The sequence below is a fragment of the Gallus gallus genome, chromosome 6, assembly GCF_016699485.2.
Source record: "Gallus gallus isolate bGalGal1 chromosome 6, bGalGal1.mat.broiler.GRCg7b, whole genome shotgun sequence".
Taxonomy (NCBI): Eukaryota; Metazoa; Chordata; class Aves; order Galliformes; family Phasianidae; genus Gallus; species Gallus gallus.
Window position 1 is genome coordinate 11,419,480 of NC_052537.1, and position 18,735 is coordinate 11,438,214.

Here is an 18,735-nt window from a genome sequence, read left to right on the forward strand (position 1 = left end):
CTCAGAGGAAAATGAAAGAGGAAACTATTTCTGCAGCGTCTGTGTTGTGAGAGTGCTTTGAAAATGTTGGGATACAGGGGGTGATGTGGGGGGATGGGAAGCATTGCGCAGCAGATATCCTTTGGATAAGATTTTTGCGCTCCTAAAGGGAATCCCGTTGTGTTTTCCCAGACCGAGTTGGGGTTGAGGCTACAGCAGTTGGGATTTCCATGCCAGCGATGTGTCACAAATAGAGGGCAGCTGGGGAAAAAGTCTGTAGGTCTCTGTCCATGGTATAGGAAGGGAACAAAGCAATTATAGGGAAATTAGATTGGCTTCAGTACATTCCTCGTTTGGAGGAGTCGTGCGTCTCTGTCTCGTGTTGGTGGAATGTAAGCATTTTTTGGAGGTGATTCACTGGGAGGAGGATGTAAGGGGATAGACGTTCTGTGCTTGAGCATAGTTTAAACACCGATGTTTTGCCTTAAAGGGAATTATTTCTTTTGACTTTAACTAAACAATGCAGAAGTCGGTAAAGTGGATGTGAGCCGTGTGTTTGAATGGCCCTAGGGTAGCTGGTGTGGGGGCTCAAAGTCCCTGCGTGGTGCTTTAAAAAGAAAGAAAAAAAGCTTTTTAAAACATAACATCCACAGAAACCTTAAGTGATGTGTTACCACCTTACCTCATTGAATGTAATGGGTTTTTCAGGGATGCAAATGTGGGGAAGGTCCGGAATGGTAGTGCTGCTTCTCTAGTGGCTACTGCAGGGAGGCTTGCTTAGGCGAGGGGGGAGAAAACGTCCTGCAGTACATAGGCAAAAGGGTTGGGCGTCACTGCTTTGTGTGGGAGCAGCCAGGTAAGTGAGCGGTGTCAGAAGGCATTGAAAAGAAGAGGAAAAAGATTTTATGCTGCATTATCGTCCCACTGTAGGTGAATAATGCAGGAACACTCCGCAGTGAAAAGAGCATTTTGACAAGTTCCACCTACACAGGAGTGTGGAAATTTTACATTTTCTCTTGTCTCCGAGACTGCCGCTTTCTGCAATAACATGGTAGTTGCTGGAGGCTGTTTTGCAGCTATTTTCTACCAAAAAGCCCATTTTATCTCAAGAAGTGGTCTGGTTTGCTGCTATTGCACCATCGCGCGCACCTTGGCGGTCTGGATACGTTGCAGGTCAGGGCTCGGTAGGTTGCAAAAGCAGCCCAGGAGGGCGGTGCGGGGTTTGTATTGCCTTCTTCTGGGGAAGAAGCACTAGCAGGGGCCGGCGTTGCCGAGGTGCCTGCTGCGGTTTGGGGCCGCACCTGGGCGGGAGCCCTGACCCGCTGCCCGCTGGCTGCTGGGGAGCGTTTGCCTGCAGGTGGGTGACAGTGACGGCCCCGGGAGGCTCTGTGGGACCCGGCCTCGCCGAGGTGCCCTGAGACATCTCATTCAGCGGCTATAATCTGAGTAACGGGGAAATACGGAACGGCAGTACGGCCTGCTTCCTTGTGGGTTTTAACGTGCTGCCCAAAGCCCAGGCGTATTTAAGGAGCGTGCTGCAATTAGGGGAGGCTGGGAGCTTTCCAGCAGCTGCTCTTCTGTTTTGAATGGGAAATGCTGATTTAATGGAAAGTCCCGCAGCTGCTCTGTCTGGGCTGAGCCGTTTGAGGAAAGCTTCTCGGGGCCAACGTGATTCTGCTCGAACCTTACCGAGGGGCGAGATCTCTGCTGGCCAGGGCGCGGTGCACCTGGGCTCCAGGACCGGGAGCTCTCCTTCTGCGTAGATGCAGTTAAAGCCCCTCAGCGGCGCGGCGTCCCGAGGCTGCCCTGCTTCGGGGCCCGCCGTCCGCCCGTGGACTCCCCCTCCCCTCCCCGCCCCTCCCTCACGGGCGGCCGCGTGCGCGCGCCGCGCGGGGGCCGTGTCCTCGCCTGACCCCGCGCGCCGCATCCGTCGCGAGGCCGCGCAGCGCGGGTGCGGGCCGCGCTCGGGCCCTCGCGTCCCGCCGTGCGCGCGCGGGGGCGGTGCCGGCTCCGGGTCCGCGCCGCGTCTTGCCGGCGGCCGCCCGCACAGCAGCCCCTTTGTTCGGTCGCGGCCGGCGCGAGCGCGAGGGGAGGCCGCGTGGGGGCGCCGCGGGGCCGCGGCGTCCCATTGGCTGGGCCGGACCCAGGCTCCGGGCGCGCGCGGCGCGGCCTTGTGAGGGGGCGGGGGGGGCGAGCGCCGCCGATCCGCGCGCGGCTCGTGGCCGCGCCGCCGCGAGGGGAGGGAGGGGAGGGCTCCGCTGCGGCAGGAAGCAAGATGGCCGCCTGGTGGGCGCCGCCGTGAGGAATGCGGGGCACCAGCGAGGTCGGCTCCAGGGGGGCGGCGGGGCCTCTCCCCTCTGCCGTCTCCGGCGTCGCCGCGTGTCGGGGTGGCGGCGGGGGGGCCGCGTAGAGCCGCCGCCGGCCCGCCGAGGTGCCGCATGTGAAGCACTCGGGTATTTGAGAAATATTGCAGTTCGATAATAAAACTGGAGGCGTCTGCCTTTGTGACCACCGCTTATTCTGCAATTTGATGTTTTTTTAGGTTCTAACTGAAAACAAAAGACCTCAGAGGAGGAAGCAAAGAGTTTTTAAGGTAACCGATGATTGCTTTAATATTTCTCCCTCACGTTAAGCGGCGTTTCTCGTCACGTACAACAGGAGATCGAGGGTTACGCGCTGGGACGCGGCGCTTGCAGCCCTTCAGCAGATTAGCTAATTTTAACGGCACAGAACATGTTCTTTTTTTTTTTGCCTCTCCCTGTCCCCCCCTTCCCCCTCCCCCCATCCCAGCATGTTGTACACACACCGGAGCCTCTATGCGGGGCGCTGCGGCCGGGACGTTCGCTTCCCATTGTGCTGTGAGCCGCTTCACCCTCCGTGTTCCTTCCCCACTTGCAGAAGTAACAGCTGAATGCTGGGGGTGTTCAGCGTTCAGATCGGAGGGCGAGAAGTCGTTGCTATCACGGAAACTAAATTAATGGCATAGGAAGCTTCGTGCTTCAATTACGGTGGTTTTGATTTCCTTTTTTCTTTAAACTTTGGAGCACCTCAAGTGAAACTGAAAATTCTATAAACTTAGAGCGGCCTTCGGTTCACGTGGTAAGGTTTCAGCAGGGCTCTTAAGATGGCTATCTTGCATAGTAACAAAAGGTTGGTGCTTCAACTCAACTGCTTCGGCTTGTAGTAACGAAATACAAGTTTACTCCGTTTGTGTCTCTGTTTTGTGTTAAAAGTAACAGGTAGCAGATTCATACTGCATTTTTCAGTTTGCTTTTACATTGTGTAGGCAAAGTTCTGAATTCTGTTCTTTCAAACTAAAATGCTAAAGGGTGGATGCTGAAACTGTGAAAAGAAAATAAAGAAAAGGAGAAGTATGTAATGTTTTTAAACTTACTTGACAGTTATTTTCTTGACGCGGAGTGCAGCTGAACGTGATCTGAGATAGTTCAGCATTGTTTCAGAACATAAACATTGCAGAAGTTGTTGGACGTGGTGAATGTGATAAATGCTGAATGTAATGTGATTTTATCTGAGATCATCATGACTCCTTAGCAGCTTTGTCTTCTCTGTTGCACGTCATAGAAACTTGCTCAAAGGAGTCCTGAGTTTGTAAGAGAAAGCTCAGTTAAAAGTTGAGAATAAGTAAGGAGCAAATAAGCTTACTTGGCTTGCAAATGTGTCTGACCCCTGTGTGTGTGTCCCTCTCTGTGTGGGTGTAGCTGTGCAAACCATCTCCCTGTATGCCTACACAAGTGGTGTCTGGACAGCACTAACAAGTGTTCTTCTTTTATAAAATGTATTAACTCATGATGTTTGGATATTTCATTAAGTCATAGATGTGCTCTTAATGGCTCGTTTTAGTGGCTGCCACTTTTGCAGCATAGTACATAGGTGTAGCGAAAACTTTAGCATTTGTTCATTTTATGTAGCTAAGGAGGTAGTGTGTGAAATAAAAACTTCTTGTAAATAAGTTGTTCTGTTTTGTAGCGTGGAATTGGTATACACCTGTAAAAGTAAGAGGAAACTTTCTTGTCCTGGGTAGATCTGTTGTGTTAGATGTTTGTCCGCAGTGGGGGTTCATAGTGAGTCTTCACATTTTCTCTTGAATTCATTTTACCACTGCTTCTTATTTGATGGCAGGGGAAGTTGCTATGTAATATGATGCTGTCATTCCTATCCTTTCCAAAAGGCCTTCTGAACAGTTTTTTTTTTTTCTTTCTTGGCTCTTAAGTGGAAAAAGGCTTGTCTGTTTTTGTGTGTGTGCATAGTATCATATGTTAGTCATTGGACTTGTGTTTATTTCTGGTTTGACTTTTCCTCTGCTGAATTGATTCTGCAGTGTTCCTTTCCCCTTTGGTTTTAGGGACTGTTCTTTCAGTTTGCTAGTATTTTGTTCTGTGGTGCTGAATCGTATCTGATGAGTTGATTCACTTGTGTGCACCAAGTAAGGCACGGTGCCCCTGAAGGCATCTCATGGAAGTGGTTGGATTGGTGCTGGGGACATTTTGCTTTGTTTTTGGTGGGGTGGGTTGGTCCTGTTAAATTAGGTTGCATTTCTGTCAACTGCAGGAAACCTCCAAAAAGCTTCACCATTTACAGTCTTCTTCACAATGGCGCTTTAGAAATATGACGTTCTGGTGTATGACTATGGCCTGCCTTGTTGGTTGGACTGCTGTCTAAAGTGGTGTTGTATCTACTGAATTGTAACTTCAGTCTTTGTTTTAATGATCAGTAGTGGTCAAGAGAAGATAACGAGTGACATGTAAAAAAAAATTAATAGATGTTTTGAATTATTATTAATATTTTGTTATTGTTTTACTGGGGTTCTAATTGTATTTTGCTTCAAAAAGGATTGTAGAATTTCCTAAGGAGGGATATGTAGCACTGTGCTCCAGTGATATGTGGAGTTTGTATTTCTCCAGTCATCCTAAGTTTGTATGGATGCACATTTATTTATTTGGAGAGCTAGCAGTTCCTCTAATTATTCTTCTGTGAAACAACATATTTATGAATTCTTCTGTACCAGGTTAAAGTAAGCAATGCTTTCCTGTTGAAAAGAAGTTTGACAGATATAAACATTATAAACAGAAGTGATAAATACTGTTACGTTGTAGCTTTAATTAACCATTTTTCATTTTCCATGCTAGCATTCTACTGCTTTTTCCTAGCTACTGAAAGAGGAGTCATTTAGGAAATTCTTCTGTGCCATAACTACTGTGCTTTGTTCTCCATACTTATTTTGAAAGATTGTCCAAAATATTCGTCACTTTTAATGAGCAAATGCTTTTGAAGAAAGAGTCATCATGGGTTCATAGAAGTAGATAGCAAAGAAGGAGCGCTCACAGTTTTTATTCCAGGTTATCTTGTTTATTTTCCCTAGTTAAGCAGGAACTTCTTACATTGTATCACTGATAATGGAAAATCTAGATAGGAGGGATTTGTACTTAAAAATTTGTCTGCCTGCATTTCAGAAGGCGTATTATGCATCCTGCTTCACTTAGTTATTATCATTCTCCTTTTAGCAGTGTGCTCACTCAATTTGGGCAGTGCAGCACACCTCTTCTTAACAATGTTGGCAGTCACGTGCAATTTTATAAACACAGCTCGGGCAAACAGTACAGCTGAAGAAGGCATCGTATTTTCAAGGAGATCTACAGTTAGCAGTAGCACCAATAAGGAAGCCTCCTCCAGATCAAGATACAGCTGATGAAGAGGCACAGTCCGTGGTCTTTCTAGTAGGCTCTGTGGAGCTATGGCTGCCACTTGGATGGCTGCAGATGTTTGCTGCATTCATGGAGTTTTTAAAAACCAACCAACAAACAAAAAGGGGGAAAAAAAAAAAGACTGAAGAGAGAAATCCACAGTAGTATATGGAGTGCTAAGTGAGTATTGTAACTGCATGCCCATTCTTTGTTCTCTGCCTGATTCTGTTTGTGTGTTTATGCATAAACACTGTAGTGGTAATCTGTGCACAAGAAAAGTGTAGACAACACCTGCGAAACTCTAAAATCAATTTGGTTTAAGTCAAACCAAAAGCAAGAGATTACTCAGTATCTAGAACTTTGGGTTTGTTGGTAAACCTTGTATTTAGGAGCTGGTGGGAGTCTCATTTCCATCAAAGCTACAAATACATTCTTAAGCACTCTCTTTAATTTTTCTTCTCAATGTGTACAAAGCATGGTATTTCATATCAAAAACAACATTCAGATATGAATTCACTATGACAGACCAGCTGTTGTTAGCCCTTTTTAAAATGTAGTTTGTTTTGCTGCTTAAATTGCACTATTTCAACCTAATGTATGTGTTAACAAAAGTTAAGAGAAGCAACTCTAATATGCATGCTAATGCTTTGAATGAGCATGGCTTGAATAGATTTTTGAACATCTTAAGTATGGGGTTTTTTTTAGCCCAAAATGCCTGCCAGAATATTTAGCTGGAAGTAATTCAACTTTTTTTTTTCCTTTTTAAAATAAGATATCAACAAGTCAGTGGATGGAATTGCAGTGCTGTGGAATTTGACAGAGGAAGAAGACAGAATAATAGGAGTTGGAAGGGATGTTGTACAGAAGACATGCTTGTTGTTTTTTAAAGGGGCTTAATCATCTTGGAACATACTCATTTGGAAAATACCAATTAAAACTGCTTTGAGTTCTGGTTGGATGTATCTGCCTATTTCTTCTGTGCCTTTTCGCTCCCTTTAACATAGGGAGTTTGCTTTTGGCACATGAACTGCTGGCACAAATTATCCAACTCTTACTTTTAGGATTACAGTAAGTAAGGAGTAGCTTAGCAGTTGAATGCCTTTAATTTTGAAATGATTTGTTTCAAAAATGATGCCTAGATTATTATTTTTAAGGACCTTTTTGATAGGTGGATGTGTGTCTAAATTGAATTAATACTTTTCTTTCTTTTTGTGCTTAATAGGCTCATGTACCTTCAGTTGAAGTAAGCAGGCATGATTGTGATTGTAATTTAGTAGTACTTTGTGCAGTCTCCAGTGCTTCCTCATAAATAACTGTATTTCCTTTGTACAGTACCGTTAAGACTTCACCTGTGTATAGACATTTTTTTGAATGGAATCTTAACAAAGAAGGTCTTTGTAAATGGTCTGTAAATTAGTAATCTTACTCCATGTCTTGGGGGATTGAAGTCTCTAGTGGGCTTTTTGCTGTGGTGCTGATAGGGCTGAGCAGGGATGCAGAGATGCTCTTCTTCCCTTACAGCCCCTGTCCTACAGAACTCCCCATCAGTGCTACTTCCTCTCCTTTCCAGAATTGGCAGCATCCTCCTCTTTGCCCCTACAACTCATTGCTGGCTGCATTGCTCCTCTGCTTGCTCAGGGAATGCTGGAGGCAGAGGCACAGTGAGGCTAGGCCAGGCGGAGCCTGGCAGTTCGGGTGTTTGGGGATGGGGGTTGCACATGCTTTGAATCACTATTTGTTTAGACCTTGCCTGTCACTATGTGTTCTAGGGGGCTGCTGAAGGTTCCACTGTATTGAATTTTGAGGAAAGAGCTTCTTAAAAATGCCTGTGATCAAAAACATTGGTATCAGTGAAGTAACATTTGTGGGAAGGAAGAAAAACGTGTCAGTGTGTGCAGGCAGGGCAGGTTTATAGGTATGTTTGTGCATGGTTTAGATATTTCTAAGGAGGTTATAACGTTACAAAATAAACACTGCTTTTTTTAATTCTGGTTATATTTTGTTGATACTATTTATTAATTATGGGACTAAGAACTTTACTGAATACTTGCTATATGTAATGTAGGCAATGTAATACTTGAAATAGCTTTGCAGACTCCAGTATTGGGTTGCTGGTGTTTAGTGTTTGATACTCATACACTTATAGATAATAGCAGTATCTAGAAAATGTGAAAATGGATGCTCTTTGTTTGGAACCCTGTACCACATTGCTAAGCAAGTTTTTTTGTTGCTTTCAGTAACTGTTGCAAGAGGAAACCCAGTTAGAAGTCTCCACCTTACTTGAATGGGACCAGATTTTCATTTCTATGTACTTTTTCTTTCTGATGTTGCACTAAGAATTTAGATATGGTATTAATTAAAATAATAACAATAATAAAATCTTGAAGATAAGACAGTGGCAGGTTTTCCCATGGGCATCAGTGAGAGCCTCGGCTTTGTAAATACCAGAAGATTTAAGTTCCACTACAGCATATTTATATTTATAGGGTTTCATTTGGGCGGTATAAACAAAGGATCCATGCGTGGTTACAAAGGTGCTTTCTTGTGAAATGTCAGATGTGTGAAACTTACCCAATATCATGAAAAAAAGAAAGCAGTAATTACATGAAAGAAACCAATGGTAATTACTTGCCATTGATTTCTCTAAAGTTAGTGCACAGAATATGTTTGTCTGTCTGCTTGTCCCAGCAACTTTAAGCATTCAGCCTTTTGTAACATTAGGATCTTTCAAGGCGGACTTCAAATTGAGTGGCATGTGTCTGGACACTCAATTTTGAATTCCTTGTTCTTGTCCAAATCATATCATTTAATCGTTGCTTTGTAAAATGTAGTAAAAATGTAGTAAACATGTAACTCTGAAATTCATTTTTGTAAAACAAGATTTTATTGACGTTGTAAATTAGAGTTTCCACATATTTAAAAATACGAAGCATTTAATTTTGTAGCAGATGATCGTTGCCTGATCACTGTTATCACTGCAACCCAAACACTGTTGTTCTTGCAGTGCTGCTCCGGACCGTTGTTGTTGTAGCTTGTGAGTGGAAATTGCTCATCCTGTAAGGAGACAGTGGGTGTTATATGTGTAAATTCTGTTCTCAGCTTTGTTTCAAACTCTAAGTCTGCTGGCTGGTGGAAAAGATACATTGTTGTTTTTAGGCTTTTTTTTTCCCCCTCATGGGAATAAACAAAACATAGTTGCAGGATCCTGCATGCTGCCTTGTAGCTGGTCTATCCCATCAGTATGACTGTTTTTTATCTGAATTGCCTTTTGCTGGTCCTCTTAATGTAGCTATCTCTGACTTAGTTATTCTTTTTAGTCTATTGCCCTCTCATTGGCTTTAACCAGCCTAGAATGTATGTGCAATATAGATGTTGGAATTTGGAAATGACTTGGTGAATGACTTGTTTCAGTACGTCCTTGGGCTGGTTAGCATTGTTAACTTACTGAGCTGCATGTCCTTGGTAGACGTGGTCTGCCTGTATCAGGTTGTAAATAACGTAACTGGTTGTGGGGCAGATGGTTAAGTACTCAAACTAAGTCCTGTGTGAAGGAGCTGAATGTGCTCCTGGTTAGATTATAGAAAGTGGGGCATTACCTGAGGCAGCAGTTCAGATCTTTAGTGAGCCCAAACACAGGGCAAGGGACTAACTTACATTAGCTTGGTTCACATACCCTAAAGCTGTGCAAGGTCTTTGTGATCATTTGCTCTTGCACTTGGGGGTTGTAAGACTGAATCAATTTATGATGATTGAAGCCTCATGTTTTCAAGTTCCTTCAGGTATTTTTAACTTGTAAAGTGAAAATTGCAAGGAAGCATCTAATGACATGCTTAAAAGATTTTTTTACTCTGTACCTCTACAAAAATGCGCAACATAGTTTCAGTCCAGACTTCCCTAGCTTTAACTTAAAGTCATTGAGTCTTGTTATACTTTTGTCTACTAGGACAAAGAGCCTTCTGTTATTAGCTTTCTTTTCTGCACAGACTTAGCAATAGTTTGTGGCCTTTCAATTTTCTTTGGTAAATTGTAGAAAGTGGACTTGAGGCTTTCCCTTCAAGATACTTCAATCTTTTGTTTTTCTCATGGTCCTCCAAGACCTGTCCAGCATATCAATGTCTTGCTTGAATTGGGTACGCCAGGATTGGACGCTCTGCTCCACTGGCAGGTGTAAAAGTGCCAAATACAGGGTATAAAATAATCTGTCTTTTCCTAATTACATTGTTATTTATGCGCTGGAGAATCTTGCTAACTGTTTTGGCCATAAAGTTGCAACAGGAGTTTCTATAGTTACTGTGCAGTGTTTTATTGACCATGTTAATGCTCCTTCCAGGGTCATTGCTTTCTAAGATAAAACCTGTATTATGTACATACAGTCCAATGACTTTGTTGTTAGATACACAGCTTCACCTTTATCTGTATTGAAATGTTTGCTTGCCAGTCAAAAAATCATGTCTAGTTTTATCATTATTAGCTATTTTTCTATCAGAATTAATTTCATTTTTCTTCTAGGTCATTGCTAAGGATCTTATATAGTACATAGCTGTGATAAGTTCCCCGAGGACCCCATTAAGAACACTGCTGATTCTCAATTTACAGTTACAGGCTTAAACGTATGGTGATGGCTTCATAAATGAGTAAACTATAAGAGATGTTAGCTAGGATGAGTAAGTTCAAAGACTGAATTTATTCTATCTCTACATTTTAATTAAAGCACGTTAGGGAGGGTTGTATTAGGGAATAGATATTGCTGGTGATTGTATCTATAATTTTTCTTTTGTGGGTTGAATGCCATGTTTCCCAGAGCTGTCAGCGTTTCTTTGAGTGTTCCATTTCAATGTTGAAGATAAATGATTGAATAAATCAAAACATCATTTAGAACAAACAGAAAAACCCAAGCAAGATACTAGTTTGTATTGGCTTCTGTAGCAGAAAAGGTTCTGTAACAAGTTTTTCTTTAACACCTCCACTTCTGGGAACCTGTGTTAGGGGAACAGGGTGTCCTTCGTGGTGTGGCTTTTTTTTGTGCTTTTGCTTTGCACTTTCATACCCTAGAGCACAGGGCTGACAGAAACAGAAATCTGAGTAATCTAATAAATATACTTCTCTATGGGTCACAGTATGAAACCTTTAGAGTCTGGATAAGTGTTTTGCACTTTATTTTTTTTTCTAGTAACTGCATCCTTTAGGGTCTTCTTGTAGAAGATCCAGTAGGTCTTCTTGTAAGTGGTCTCGCTGAAGTGTTACATAAGGTGAGCAGGAGAACTGTGGTAGTGGTGTGGAAGAGAGAAGTGAAGAGAGTGAAGATACTACCATATAGTTGCTACTCAAGCTCATTCTGGATATAAATGTAGATGACAAAATCCTCACACTGTTAGGTAGAGTGGATTTGCTAGCTGTTAAAAGATCCAGCGTGAAGTCTTACTTGCTGTGGTAATTGAGTGGGTGGGTTTGGGTGGCTGGATATTCTGGGGTGCAGGGCAGTAGTGAGTGAAGGGGGATCTGTCCAGCAAAACACAGTTGGGTGAATTTCTCCAGCTTTGCAGAAGTTGCCAGAAGAACTCAGTTGCCTTGAGTTTCCATATAAACCTGCTTACACTTTTTAACATCATTTTGCCAAGAGCAAAGATTATTTGTTTTTGTTGCAGTAGCTTCTAAAATATGGAATTATGAGCCTGCTGTAAATGCTTCCTCAGTGCTGTTGTTCCTGTGAGGAACAAAACATTGTATGGGCAGGTTACGTTATATTATCGTAGGACCCAAATCACTCTCTTTACCTGAAGATCTGTAGGAAATGTGCTTTCTGTAAGCTGCTGTACAAGTGTGGTGTACTGAGAGATGCATATCATTTCATGGCCATTTGAAGATGTAATTGGTGATAATAGATTTAAGTTTCTGGTGAGGTTAATAGGAATGAGCCTTAGCTTGCAGCTGTCCTTCTCTGTGGCCTGGTTACCTGCCCAGAAACTCTGCTCAGCCTGCAACCTTGGGCAGCAACTTTTTTGTTGTCTGCATTATGGCAGTCAGTGGCCTTACGCTTTCCACAGCATCATTCCTCTGTTCAAACCAATGCACGGGATGGCTTTCTTGGTAGCACCCAATGTAGATGAGTGTTTCCCCCGGCCTGTGGTTTCTGGCTCCCTATCCGTATCTACTATCGCATATCTATCTTTTTATCCCTATATGATGATCCCATACTTACACCTCTATTAGGCAGCACCCATCCTGAGTTCCATGGAATTGACACATGTCCTGGGGAGCAGATGCTGGGGAATAGGAATACATTGCACAGGAGTAAATTGGTACTGGTCAGCTGGCTGGTTCTTGCTTATCTCCTGGTGAAGCACTGACAGCTGACAGGTGGATCATGAAGAAAATACCCTGTTCAGATATTAGATGAAGTATGTTTCTTGTCTTTTTTTTTTTTTTCCCCAAACAGTTTTTCTGGGAGAGATTTCTTCTTGAGATATTAGAGTTCTGAGGTGGCACCAGCACTGTGCCAACCTGGAAGAGTGTGTGCGGCCTGCTGCATGGCTGCAGATGCTTTGTCAGGATCCAGACTTACCCATAGCACTGCAGAGGGGAAGAGGCGCACAGTGCAAGCTCTCCTCGCTCACCCATCCCTTCGCATTGTTGTATGTTGTGATGCTGGAAGAACTACCTTTCAGGTCATCCTGGTTATTAGCACAAGCTAGTAGGTGCAAGCATTATTCTCATGTGTTGAGAACTCTATTCCTATGGGGGTGGGGGAAGAATCTAATTGGGATGCCTATTTAGGGGACGTAGGTTGTTGTGCAGCTTGTCAAGGCTTGCTCTGAGAGCCATTTTGTCAGTAGTTGATCTTGGTATCATTTGTTATTTCTGGTTTATAAGAATAATTACTGGCTGTTACCTTCAGTACAAAATGTGTTGTTACCACCTATAGAGGCATGAAGCAAGATATAAGCCTGCAGTCTACTCTCAATTGAACAGAAAATGCGGAAAAGTCTTTAGGGTAGCCTTGACATTGTGCTTTGGTTGTGAATTACTGATATCTTTGCATTACTTCAGAGTCATGTTGTATTAAAAGAAAAATAAATGTTACGGTCTGACTCTTTTGAGAGTGATTTGCTGTAATTGGCTTTTCATGTATGCTTGGAAGCATCACCTCCTGCAGTGAAGTGTGTGTATAAGAAGAAAAAGATAAAATGTTCAAGTTTAAACAATCTAGCAATGACTGCAGTGGGCTGTATTTCTACGGTTCCTCTCCTAATAATTTTAACTATTGCAAAATTTTATCTTGAGCGTGATTTGCTAGTGTTCTCTATATCCAGCTAGAGCAGTGCTCCACTTCATGAAGAAGAGAGGAAATTACTTTCATTGATCCAGTTTGTTCTACCACTTTCCATTACACTTGTATAAAAACTTTAGAAATCAATTGGATTGGTCTTCCATGCTCAGCTTCCCTGAATTTTAAGACTGCTGCTTGGAAGCATGGTATCCTTGACTATAGTTTTCAGTGCTTTGATTCAGGACTGGAAGATAGACTTCTCCAACCAGGTTGTTCAGCTGCAAAAGCATTTGCTGAGCTATTGCTTTTGGCCTGCCAGACTTCGGCTGAGGAGAAGAATCAAATGAGCTCTGCCCCTGCTTGAATGTCTGTATTTCTTTTTATACAGTGAAACAGTAGCTTTACCTATTAAACAGAAAAGGCCACAGAAAAGTATGGTAAGAAGGGGGGGGAAGGTATATTTAGGATTCATTGCAGTGCTGTAACAAAAAAGGGAAAGTAGCACAGTGCTCAAAAGGAAGAGGAGTTGATTTTTGTTCACATCAAATTTTATTATAATTTCTGTTATTTGTGTGGAAAAATAAGATAGAAAACAAAGCTAGTGATATGATTCAGCTGGTTCTTTTTTCTTCCTTGTTGCAAGTAGGCAGCTTCCAGTTAGTGGAAATTATGATATGTGTGGGGAATAATTTTATTAATAATGCCAGTTTGCTGAGATCAGTTGGGTCTTATGTGGACACAGCGCTGCACTTGTATGCTTCTAACAGGTAACGTACTTAGCATTTTCAAGCACAGTATTGCTTTTATGTCAGATAAAAGTACTTTACTGAGGAACAGCATAGTTGAGAGAGAAGTGGGACATATTGCTGATGGTCATGGTTGAACCTTCCTCCTTTCCCTCCATCTCTCATTAATGCCAGTTTTGCAGACTTACAGTTTTTTGTGGTTGTACTGAAAACCTGTAAGCACTGAGGAATGATTTTAATCTATTTGCTTTCATCTCCTCAGCCTCCTACTCATTTAATTAGATAACTTTTAATAGCGGTTTTACGTAGTTGGGACAGCTTTTGGACTGATAGAGGTATACTTTTATTGATGAAAAATCAGTAACTTCATATTGTAGTTCTTCCTGAAGTTAAGTGCAGAGGAAAGAAGCTAGCTAACTCAGGTGCAGCTTTTGTGTGGGCATGGAATTGTGCATTTTTACTTTGTAGTAATGGATCCTTCCAGTATTCTTTGGTACAGTTATGGAGGCCTATGTAAATCCTTTATGCCTGTTAGCAATAGATTTACTTATCCACTTTTGTGGAACTCTTAGAAATTGCTCGGTGATCCCCTGGGTCGTTGGGTCATTTGATGAAAAATCCCCAGGATTCACAGGAATTCAGGCTCAGAGGCCTGAGTCAACATCTGTATGTAATGAAGAAACATGTATGGTGTCTTTCTTTCTTAATTTCCATACATTTGACTTAGCTGCAGTGGTGCTGGATACGTTTTTACATAGCATTTTCATAGGACTTAGATGCCTGATAATATTTAGGGCACACTAAGGATTTTCTGTTACGTTTTTTATCAATTAGCGATCAGTTGTGAGGCGGATATTGGGCTCCAGATGGAGCTAGGTCCATATGCTTCATTTTACGTAGCGATTTCTGAAAGGTTCACCTTGATGGTAATGATTAATTATAAATCCATTTTACATTTGTTCTCATTTCTTGGAGAAGTCCATGCATTTTAGCTACAGCTGCTAAATCATGTTTAACTGTCTTAAGTTTGGTGCTAAAAGTGAACTGCTAAAAACTTCTGTGCCAATGTATGGTTAATTAATCAGTTCTATTGCTTGTGTCTAATTTGAAAAGCAGTACTGTTTTCTGTGCTAAGTAGGGCTGACAGCTACAGGACATTTAAATAATTCTTAGATGCTGCAATAAGATTACTACCTCAAATGAGGATCACATGCATATAATCTCGAGGATGCGATATTCTGACTCGGATGGTTTTGACGTTGTTTTAGCCACATGAATTGTATGGTGTCTGGGAAGATGAAGGATATATTAAACTAAATATTAGGAATTTGATAAAATAGTAATATTGGTTGCTCAGTTACCTGAAAGACTGATTAGAAATCTGAAAGATACCATCTAAATGTTCGAGGCAGTCACAGTGTTTACATGATAACTTTCAGATGCACTAACACCATAGCTGGCTTATTGACCATGTCACTTTAGCTTTTGTCAGTTTTGAAGGAGTTGCAACTAACCCAAAAAACAGTCATTCTTACTAGAGCGTCCAAACAAGTCGCATGGCTGTTTGGGTGTAGCTGTAGAAGTATAATTATACCAAACTTTGTGAAGTCCAAGCTTTAAGATTTCAGTCTTGCTTTGAATTGGAGGGAGACTTTCATTTCTTATGTCAATTCAGCAAAAAATTAAATCCTTAGATCAGAATCTTTACCATTTAGTGAAGTACTTTATGTGCTGATTCATTTCTTTAGCTTTCCCCACGCACAAGCTTGCTTCTTCTGTGTGCCCCATTAAAGCACCTTAAAAAAACACCTTACTATAAGTATGGACAGGCTTCAGGCTTCTTATGACTTCTTGTGGTTTTTTTTCAACATCTGTGCCTGTGCTTAATTAGGATATTCCTCATATATTCAAAGTAGGGTTTAATTGCTGTAGGTCATATGCTTCTTATTTTTAATGTTTTTGAGCAGCTGTTACAACATTTTTTTTAATTATTATTTCATAGGCAAATTTAGAAAACAAACCAGTAAATGGCCGCAGACCAGAACTCATGGAATGCAGTATTTGCGGTCATGGTGAAAAATACAGGGTGAAAACAAACCAAACACAACCCTTTGAAAATGCACAGTCTAAGGAGAAAGAAAGAATGACAGGCTTAGAAGCAGAGAAGTGGGCACATAACGAGAAGCCATCTTTTGGTGTTCATGTCAATGGAGATACCCATGGAACTGTGACAGGCCACGAACACTTGAGAAATGCAGAAGAAAGTGAAAGAGCGGTCTCTCCCAGTCAATTAGCTGAGCCAAAAAAATCATTTGCACAGACCATCAAAAATGGCATAAAAACCCTACATTACTCATCACCAGAAGCAGTTGCTTCGCTGAAAAAAGCATCTGTAGAGGAAAGGACAGATTTGACAAGTAACTCCCATGCCCAGTGGATGAAGGCTACCAATCTGAATGACATAGTCAGCACTCTGACAACTAGCGTTAGCTGTGTTCACCCAGACAAACAAGGGAATCTTTTCATGAAAGAGGAAAATTGTACTTGCAGCATCTTTCAGGATTCTCATAAGTCAGTATTGCAAACCAGTTCTGTTTTGGATCTGCAAGAAAGCACATGTTGTCCTCCATTGGTTAAAGACGAAGTGCATGGAGAGGATGGCTTCAAAGTACCTAACACAGAGACACAGCATGAGAATCCCTCGCTCCAGCCAACTTTCTTGTCCCTGATTAAAAACAGAAACCTAACTGTGGAGCAGGTTGTAGCTATTGAAGCTTTAACACAGTTATCTGAAGTCCCTTTAGGAACATCTTCCCCAGCTAAAGCTGACAATACTGAATGTACGGAAGAAAGAACTTCCAACTTGCTCCATAGTTATAAAAGGGATATTTCATCCTCCTTTACGTCTTCTACGTTAAAAGAAATCAAAGACACTTACTTAGAGAAAGAAGAACAGCTCTTGACTCACTGTGCTCACTCACAAAAGCAGCTCCCAAATAAGCCAGTGTTATACAATGGTCAAAGTTCGATTTCTGAATTGCGTGATAAACCTCCCAATCTAGCTAGCGAGATGTATAAATTGCAGTTATCCTCGAGAGATACCAAAACTTTATCTGAGTTGAGATCTAATGCAAAATCATTTTCAGGACTTAATACCAAGAAAAACTATGATCCAGTCACCCTTTCACGGTGTTGCAATGTCCAGCATACAAGCAACAACTTGGATACTCTTGGCCAGTTAGATCAAAAGCCAACCTGTAATGATTCGAGCTTGGAAGCTGGTTCTTTAATTAAAGAAGGAGGAATTCACAGCCAGGATGAAGAGGATGTAGCTACTCAACTAACTCAACTTGCAGCATTAATTGAATCAAACCGGGCAAATCCAGCGCAGAAGAATGACATCAAGACATCACTGCTTAACCTAATATCCCATGAGAGGCAAGCAAAACATAACCAAGATCTGCTGCAGAGAAAAGAATCTGTATTTTTTAGGCATAACTGCAGCTCCTTACTGTTAAAGCAAAAACAATCAACAAATAAAAAAGGAAATGCTGTACCATGGAAACCAAGGCACAAAAAAAAGCCTCAAGAAGCACGCTATCAACAAATTAATCGAAACCAACTAGAGTTGTTGTCATGCCAGCACAGTGAGTTACAGGACATTTGGATATCATCAAAACTGCACAAGCTTGGTCAAGCCATGCCACAGGACTCCAGAATAGCTCTGGCTGAAAAAAAATCACCGAGAACCAAAGTACAGAAAGCACTGAATCAAAATGCGCTAACATTACAGGAAAAACCTAGGTTGTTTCTTCCTCAAACACAGATAAAATTCCATAGGTTATCTGAGGTACCACAGGAGAAAAAAAAAGACAGGTTGTTTGGCTATGAAGTGGTGAATGAGCAAATCAAAACTGCAGGCTCCAGTGACCCACCAGGCATCGTTCCAGTGAAAAACGACATTGCTCCGTGTAACCAATATAGTGATCTGCTCTCCCATAATCCTCTGTCAGTTTCACAGTTGAAAACAGCATCCTTGTTAACCAGACCAAGTGAAAACACACAGATGTTTACAGAAAAATGTAATTCTCAGGTACAGCAAGCAGTGAACGTTGGTCAGACACATCCTTTGCCTCAAACTTTTAGTCAGTCTAACCTGAGAGCTGGTGAAACATGCGGTGAAGATAAAGCCTATGTCCAGCAGGGTGCTGTTGATCAACGGGTAGATCCGAAGTCGCAGATGCTGCCTGTTTCCTGCAGTGCGGGTCAGGTGCCAGGCACTGTGGAAGCTCTCAGGAACATGGAGTGTGCAGGTGAAGTTACCATTCTAACGTCAAGAAGTTTGGGTACTGACCATCCACAGAGCACAGGCGACTCAGGGTGTTCTCCAGCAAAAAACACACTCAGCAGTTTTCTCGAATCACCTATGAAGTTTCTCGATACTCCTACAAAAAATTTAATAGATACACCTACAAAAAAAGGACAGTCTGAATTGCCAACTTGTGACTGTGTTGGTAAGTCACCCTTTCGCTAGCTTTTGTCTGTACCTTTCACATGGACGTGTGTTTGTGTTGCTCTCCTTAATGCGAGAAGGTATACTTGATGCTTAGCTGTTGCCAAAGGATACTTGTTTTGCTGTTAGGAACTAGAAAAAAATGATTCTTTCCCTTTCTGTAACCTTTGCCTGACATTCTTCAGGCCTGCAAGTAACAGCAAAATTCAATATTTTTGGCCTTGCATCTGATCTGTTTAAATTCAAATTGAGGAAAATGAGTTTTTTCTGTTTGTTTTCTCATTACTTGCTTATATGCTGTGTAACTTCATCTGAATATATCAGATCACGATTTTTCTGGTCTCAAACTAGTTTCTGCTTGAGCTGAGCTGCGGAAAAACTTTCCCAATACCTTTTCATTGTTACCTCAATGCCTCCTGGATAAGCAGCAGGGAGTTGTTGAGGACAGCTGTGTTACGGATGTAGTTTGCCCTGAGCGTGATGGGAGTTTCTGTTAAGATTCCTGTCTAAGGCTTGTAGATGTCTCAT

At 42.0% G+C, this 18,735-nt stretch overlaps 1 protein-coding gene across 7 annotated transcripts in view; it reads left to right on the forward strand.

Moving 5' to 3' along the window:
- The window catches only part of TET1 (tet methylcytosine dioxygenase 1), a 100,939-nt gene that overhangs the window by 38,425 nt on the left and 43,779 nt on the right, over positions 1 to 18,735 (forward strand). For 5 of the 7 annotated variants that reach the window (XM_040703169.2, XM_040703172.2, XM_040703174.2 and 2 more), the window contains 2 exons: positions 2,522 to 2,572; positions 15,697 to 18,208. In XM_040703169.2, the coding sequence (XP_040559103.1) occupies positions 2,522 to 2,572; positions 15,697 to 18,208 (2,563 nt within the window). The remainder of the gene's footprint in view (positions 1 to 2,521; positions 2,573 to 15,696; positions 18,209 to 18,735) is intronic. The other 2 variants (XM_040703175.2, XM_040703173.2) reach the window with 1 other exon arrangement.